Below are 8,097 nucleotides of genomic sequence, written 5' to 3'. Positions count from 1 at the left end.
AGCTCACCAATGTGTCTACACCAGTGGTTCACATAGTGGGTGCTGCTCGAGGGATGGTTCCCCCCACGGGTCCTTTGATGTGTTTTTTAATAACAATGCACCACATTTTAAATGTCAGACACATTAACTTCATTTATTGGTATGATTTCAACGTATGAAAACAAGAAAAACTAATTTATATATAAAAAGCACTGTAGTAAACACTAGGCTATTAATATCTAGTTATGCCACAGCAATCCATGACGACTCACGGCAAGAACGCATAGACAACTTGTCGCAGTAGCACAGCACGCTTTCCAGCGTGGGAGTTTTTCAGGAGCTCAGCAGTCCAAAAAAAAATGAGGTCCAGAGCAAGCAATAAAGATCAAGCTTCTGCGCGGTGAACAGAGCTCAAAGAAATGCTGACACATCTCAGACCTCAACATAGTCTGAGTCCACTGAATCTGAGCCCAGCAACAACACTGAAATCAGTGTGAACGAGGCTTAATGGACAGGTTCTGGCTGCTTGCGGAAGATAGATGTGTATCATTGTACGATAGCACTGTATTGCACATTTCCAACATCATGTGTGATTTGGTTATTTCATCCCTGGTGTACATGAAACACAAAACAAACCATTTGAAGTTAAGTATTTAATTGATAAAATATAATATAATACAATATGATACAATATGATAAAATATGATATAATATAATTTCTGTGTACATATTTGCATGTAATATTGTGGCTCAGGGTGCCAAAAACATGTAATTTAAAGGGGTACCGTCTGAAAAGGTTTGGGACACTGGTCTACATTAAAGTCAGGATTTAACTTTTTTTGAGAAGATTACATCAGGTAGAACATGTGTACCATGTGGTACTTCCAGGAACAGACTGGTATTCTGTGATATGACGTGACGGCCACACATGAATTAAAAGGTTGGCTGTAAAACACAATGGGATAATTTTGATGGTCTTAATGTCTGGAAATGTACACAGAAACTGAAGGGAAAACTCTGAAATGAATTTTATCAACTTTCAATTTAATTTGAAAAACTCTCTCTCTCTTACATTAATCATCTCTGTTTCATGACGCCCTATAGTTGAAGCTAAAGTGTAGCTATCATCTGCCTCCTTGCTCCATCAGAGGGAAGAGCAGCTGTTCCTAATACTTTGCACAGTCAGTGTCGTTTTTTTTTCTCCTTCTAAAATCTACGACGCAAGATCATTCAGCGGTGGCTCGGTCCAAAGTCATCATTTACCTTCTACGGATCACAGAGCAGATGTTTTTAAGCAAATATTTTTCATAGTGGGAATAAAATATTCTTCACATATGAGTCCTGGAGGAAATGAGCCAAAAACTCTTATGTTCCACAGGTCACATGTTGCCCTCTGTAGTAAAATCACATGTATGGTCAGCACATACTCAACACATATGAATGCTGTAGTGTGCACGGGCTGAGTAGTGCCCTATTTTGTGCTGAGTCGTGGAGAAATACTGCAGCTAAACTTTGATTCAGACTGCTGAGAACCCCACCATTAAATAAATAAAAAGCAAGACATTGCACTTGAGTCACTGTTAGGGTGGTATTCATCATCAGTTTACAATGACGTTATACATACTAGGTGATTTATTTTATTCATCACTTTTCAACGTACATTAATTAAGTTGTCTTTTTATCTAACCTAAATTTCACCTAAATCTTTTTTTATCCCCTGTTAAGGGACCTTGTAGTCGTTAGAATAGAGACGGATCTCCCAAAAACCAAAAGCTGAAGTAGCGTGACATTGTGAAAGTGCCATGAAACCTCCTCAGGTAGGAAGTTGGTGGATGATTTGACGCTTAAGACTGCTGTCAGTTCCCATTTCATACAAAGAGTTAATGTCGGTTTCTTCTAACCATGTCCACAGTTTTTCCTTGACATAAACTGAGTGATTTTAATTAACCAAGACGTTTTTGGCAGCACTGACGAACGAAGCAGCCGGTGTGCGGAGCAGGAAATGCTCGTACAGTATGGATTGTTTTGGATGGCAATGATAAATGACCTACCTTGTCATTTGGACATGTTGTTTTTAACATTCCTGGTACTAATAGTCAACCCTGTGAGCAGTTTGCTTTACACATTCAGCTTCAGCAGCATGCATTACAACCAGTCGTTTTAGCTCATAACTTCATATCTCTTGGGATAGGTTGGACCATTGCTCTTTTGATGACTAAGGCTCATGACACACGAAGACACCAGATGTTCAGTATTTGAGTTAGCACTCTAAGGTTGCAGAAACAACCATCCTCTATACTGTCCCTCACTCTAGTACGTTACACCCTCTGCAGTTATTAAACTGTAACCTTACTGTAGACCCTAAACGGTGCCTTGAAACATGTGTTAGATTATTTAAACGGCCATCTTAGTCTTTGAAGAAGAGTCAGACAGTCCTTGAAAAACTCTGTCCATAGAAGATAAGCCTGGAACAGCTCTTGATCATTACAGGGAAAAAAATGACAGCAAGAAATTTCTGACCTACCGAATCACTTTGTCGGAACACAGATGAAGAGGCCCTGTAGCTGGCAGTTGGCAAACGGGGTGCGACGGTGACAAAGGTGGCCGTCATGCAGGTGCTGCAGTTCATGGCAGCTGCCCATCTCGTGGTGCCGCTGGGGCTGCTGCACATGCAGCGCCTGCATAGATGGTTTGCCAGCCTCCATTTGGATGCCAAGAAGAACAAACTGCAAGTGGTTACCATTCCCCCTGGGTAGAAAACGATCTACACTACTGGAGGTTCCCACAGCACCCGTTGAAGGGAATGACACAGGAACGAGTGACATGAGACGTCACAGTGCTCACAGATGCATCGCGTACGGGAAGAGCAATCGGAAGCATGTGGCCTCCGGTAGAGGGGACCTCTGTTTGAGTGGCAGAATATGTGTGGACGTGGCGTGGTCTACACCCCGTCCATTCATACTTCTACGTCATGGACATGTTGGGCTGTGCTTGCTGGAACAACGCAGGACTGGTGAAAAGGGTGGGGTGTGTGTTGGTTGCGTTGCACCTGTAATCCTCTTCCATCTGATCTGATCTGAAAGGATATGAAGGGTTCCTTGTTCCCTTTATAGCTGGTTCTATACTGCACATTGCTTATTGCTTGGTTCTGACGAGGTCAACAAAGCTCTTCTGCTCATTGATTTTCTCCACTATACCATTCTGTAGGTTCCTCACCAGCATCGCCTGTCTGTCCACGTGATTCCAGAGTTGAAGAACTCAGACAACTACTGTCGGAACCCAGGGGGAATCAGCGACAAGCCCTGGTGTTACACCTCAAATCCCAACATCCGCTGGGAGTACTGCACTGTGCCCCAGTGTGGGGAGAAAAGCATAGAAGGTACTGTCTTTGTCCGTCCTCTGTTCTGTTCCAATTCTTGGCTTGGTCACCAGAAAACTCACCCATCAAAGAGAATGTATAGGATTCCATTTCACCAGTTAGCAGCTAACATGCTGCTAATCTGTTTTTTTAGTGATGAAGCCAGAGTCGCCAGGCCCTCGTCAGACCACTCGTCTTCCTCCCACAGCATCGTCTCCGGCTTACTCTATGTCCGTCATCGTCATCATCTTGATTGCGTTTGCAGCTGCAGTCTTCCTTATCGTCTGCATCCTCGCCTGCCACAGACGGAGGAAGCAGTGGAGAAACCGGAAGAGGTGAGATACAGACGAGATGCGCGGTTCTTTATTTATCCTTGTGTCCAACCTTTCTATCCCTCACTCCCTCTTTCCCTCCGCAGAGCGATGGAGACCCCAACTCTGAGCGCTCTTCCATCGGAGCTCCTGTTGGATCGACTCCACCCCAACCCCATGTACCAGAGGGTTCCCCTGCTGCTGAACTCAAAGCTGCTGGCCCTCGAGTATCCCCGGAATAATATCCAATATGTTAGGGATATTGGAGAAGGAGCCTTTGGACGGGTTTTCCAAGCAAGGTGAGAAGGGGAGGAAAGGGGAAGTAGATGTACACAATAGCTATCTGTCCAAAAGGGCAATAAAAGAAGGAAAGAAGGAATGGAGTTAGAAATTGATAAGGAGAGAGAGGGAGAGGTTGAAGAGCCTTCCACCTAAAATGTGAGAGACTGTACAAAGAGGGACTATTTCTGGCAATATTACATTACTTAGACTAGTATTTAACATTGCCGTGTCAATATCATAATTGCCGTCAGGGGCTAACAGGAATGAGGATATTACTCAGGCAGAGAAAGAGAACAGGATTTGGAGAGAGAGAGGGGGAGTGTGTGGCCTAACAAGGCCACTGGTCATTCTGAGAGCTGCTGCGTCATTCACAAACTCACAAGGGGAGCTGTTACAGGTGTCCCTTTCAGTCCACACCGTTCACAGCAAGACACGGAAGTCTTAAACTGATCCCTATGATCCGACCAAATTCCACCTGGGTCATACAGTAGTTGCATTTCTGAAATGTCATAAATCTATCAGGCTTGAGGTTGAACCACTGTTAAACAGCATTGACACTTCCATGACATCCATGAAAGGTTATTTTTTTATTCTTCGCGCATACTTTATGCTATAGACTGCATTTGAGAACTATGAGCTTCTCTCCATGATGTTGCACAATGCCATTAGGTGGAGAACGACAGATATATCGCGGTAGTACAGTTAGCACAGTAGTCTAGCAGTTGATGGCATTTTCACAGTAGCACCTGCATGTAGCTATGCAGATCTGGGAGACGTCCTTCAGGCTATCTGGTAATCTCTTAATAAAACTGGAATGGTGCCGTATATAGACACCCCTGAGAACTTAACACACTCTCTCATACACACATATTTGGATACATGTGAGGGCATTGGTGCAATGTATTCCCGACTGAACACCTGTGACTTTAATTTCTACTGCTAGATACCCAATCTTAACCTACAAACCTAGCACTAATTCTAAAACTTCCAAAGTCTTGGCCCTTTAACACCTCCTGTAGGAAGTGTTGACTGATCAAAACGTCCTCACATTTCACCCACATCCTCACCCTGAGGTTCTCAAACTCAAACTTTGTCTATAAAGACAAGAAGACAAAACCACAAAAACACACAAACACACTCGCATGCATGACCAGAAACGTGTAACAAATGTGCACATACAGGCTATATCCTGTGCGACCATGCACTCAAGAGTACAGATAAACAATCGTATAAACGCACAGGCAGCACATGCATTACGTTGTGTATGTTCATGAACACAGACACACATGCGCATGCACACACACACACACAACGTACATGCAGAGACATAAATAGACCCGAGGAGTAAATATCTTCCCAGACAGATGGGCTTCAATCTGTAGTTTCCCAATGGATGTGCGAGTGTATGTGTGACAGTGACTGAGTGTTTCCATATGTGTGTGTGTGTGTGAATGTATAAGTAACTGACATTTACAATGCACAGCTCTATTACAGTTGCTGCTTTTTAGCAGACTTAAAAGACACATGCTTACAGAAATCTGGTGAAAGCATTTGTAACAAAATCGACGACACTAGAACTCTGCACTCACATGCAGATGGCTACTGAAGAAGCAATCTCTTGCTCGCAAACAGTTCCAATCAATACATCATCTCCTATTCTGTACTAGGTGAACTAGCTTAGCGTTTGCATGCGTCCATTATCTGCGCTTGAATGTTTTTGTTTTGTTGCAGAGCACCGGGCCTGCTGCCGGTGGAGTCTTTCACGATGGTGGCTGTGAAGATGCTGAAGGAGGAAGCCTCAGCTGACATGCAGAACGACTTCCAGCGGGAGGCGGCGCTAATGGCTCAGTTTGACCACCCGAACATCGTACGACTCCTAGGTCAGTGTCTATGTACTGCATGTTTGCGTGTGGAAGTACGAAACCAGCAAAAGAAAGAGGCTGCACATCTGGATTTCTCATTGTAGAGTTGCTGGTTTGCCCGTGAGATATAGGGAAAGTGCAAATATAAAACAAAAGCCAGAGCCAAATGGTTTCAGAACCAGTTTTATACATGTCCAGTCAACATGCTCAAGTGGATTATTGCACCATTCAGTAATCAAGCCATCACCTGTGTCACCTGTATGGACTGCACACTTCATGCACACACTGACTGGGATTGGCTCCTTCCCTGCACACCATTCTCAATCAAAACAGCCCAGGAAATAGATTATGAATCAGTCGGTGAAACCCACCAGAGATACGGATAGGACTGTTTGCCAGGAAACAAGTGCTGCTTGACAAGCTAATGTGCATTTGTTGGCCTGAGTAAAACAAAAGTCCTCTGTTGAAGTTTATCTCCACTAATGCAGCCTATATCTAATCCAATACGAACTGCTCGCATCCAGATAAACTCCCCGGAAGACATTTAGAGATTTAAACAACTCCATTTGTCAGTGTCAGTGAGTAAACGGGGCCATTGGCCAATGAGTGAAGTTTGTTTACTTTGGCCCATTTTACGGCTCCAGTGGTCGAGAAATATTTCAAGTCAACACTGCCGAAAAAAACCCCCCCAGGAACGACAGTATGATGCGTTTTCTGTTTTGGAGTGACATTCATTTCGGACGACTCATTCTGAGAGTGACGCTGAAGTCTCCGGTGCACATGAAACCGGAGTTAATCGAATTATTTTGTTAACCTCTGATTACCCCCCAGGACTAATAATACAACGCAAATCGTGGGTAAAAATATAAAGGCAGAATTAGAGACGTGGAGTGTCATAATTTCGTTTCATGTGCGTTCTGCAGGACGGGGGGGGCTCTGAGTTCTGTATATTTAGCGATGGAGTGAAACATTTTGAGCATGCAGCTACTGACCTTCAGCTGAGGCTGCTGCTGTTTGTGGACACACACACACACACACACACACAGGAGAGGGAGCAGTTCGCTCTCTGGGGAACTGTCCCACTCTGTGACCCACGGGACATGAACCCACTGAGCATCACCTCCTCTCGCTAAAGCTTCCATGTGAGCATGTTGTTGTTGCAGCTCTTGTGCTCACTTGGACGTAGCAGGAAAAAAACATCCAAATACCAAGTATGTATGTGTTGATGCTTGTTTGACCTCTATAGAACTACAATATCCAAGGTTGGGAAAATTGCCGTATTCTAAAATGTTTGACTGAATCATATTCTGCATCAGTTTGTTCCGATGTGTGTGTTGAAGCTTCTTGATGTTTCCACAAAGATTGCATGTTTTTTAATGGCTGCACAGGTCCATTTCTACATCATTTTATACACCTCTCCCTAAATACCAGCCTGACATATCTGGTATTTCTGTGGAACTTTCTTTTTTGCTCTATGTGGGTTTGAACAAAGTTTGAGAGACTTTGAGATGACTGAGCTACTGGCGGGTCAGTGAGGTTTCAAATTCATGTTCCACACTGAAACAGAAGTCTGTCAAGTGCACTAAATCTATATTATGATTGTGGCCAATTGCATTTCAAGTCTCCCACCACATAAAGTGGCCTAATCATGGGCTGCGTCGGAAAGAACACAGACGGGATCTGCAAGGCCTCAAACTAAAAGTTGGCTAAGGAAAGAAAAGCTGAAACTACAGTCTGGTTCCTGGGGGGTATTTATTGTCTTGTTGGCAGTGATTTGTGATTTTCCCCACAGAGCCATAAAGCACTTATAATCTGAAGTTAGTGTCGTGAATGCAGAGTCACCACGAATGGCACATCTGCAACTTCTGCAGGGCTGCCGGGGCTCTGCACAGTCTTGACAGTGTGCGTGCTCTAATTCCTCTAAACAGTGCACATTGAAAAACAGAAAAAAAGCATTTACAGGAATGCATGAATAAACAAGCAGACGACCTCTCTTCCATAGAGGCAAAGCAAATAAGTAGTAAAGAATGAATTCGGCGAGCGCAAACCTCTGCCCGTGGTGGAATACTCTCCAATGTGCTTCCACCACCATTACTTTAAGGATCTGTCACTTCAAGTCATAGTCACGGCTAAGGAGAGTTTGTATGTCCACCATATTTGATGGAAATAAATCTGCTCATTTATCAGTCGAAGGAATGATGTATGAAAACACTTTCTCTCCCACACTAGGAATGCAAACAAGTCCGGTTGTGGAAGCTGTCAATGCCAATTGCATAATGCTGAATACGGAAACCCCCCAAAAAAG

At 43.8% G+C, this 8,097-nt stretch overlaps 1 protein-coding gene across 1 annotated transcript in view; it reads left to right on the top strand.

The window, feature by feature from the left end:
* The window catches only part of musk (muscle, skeletal, receptor tyrosine kinase), a 33,038-nt gene that overhangs the window by 23,624 nt on the left and 1,317 nt on the right, over nt 1-8,097 (top strand). Inside the window, exons 13-16 of the mRNA XM_031856012.1 lie at nt 3,187-3,358; nt 3,492-3,672; nt 3,756-3,947; nt 5,662-5,810. Of these exons, the coding sequence (XP_031711872.1) occupies nt 3,187-3,358; nt 3,492-3,672; nt 3,756-3,947; nt 5,662-5,810 (694 nt within the window). The remainder of the gene's footprint in view (nt 1-3,186; nt 3,359-3,491; nt 3,673-3,755; nt 3,948-5,661; nt 5,811-8,097) is intronic.

This window comes from Anarrhichthys ocellatus, unplaced genomic scaffold (genome assembly GCF_004355925.1).
Source record: "Anarrhichthys ocellatus isolate YVR2014 unplaced genomic scaffold, GSC_Weel_1.0 scaffold16, whole genome shotgun sequence".
Lineage (NCBI taxonomy): Eukaryota > Metazoa > Chordata > Actinopteri > Perciformes > Anarhichadidae > Anarrhichthys > Anarrhichthys ocellatus.
Note: the sequence above shows the minus strand (reverse complement) of the source record. Positions and strands in the feature narration are given on the sequence as shown.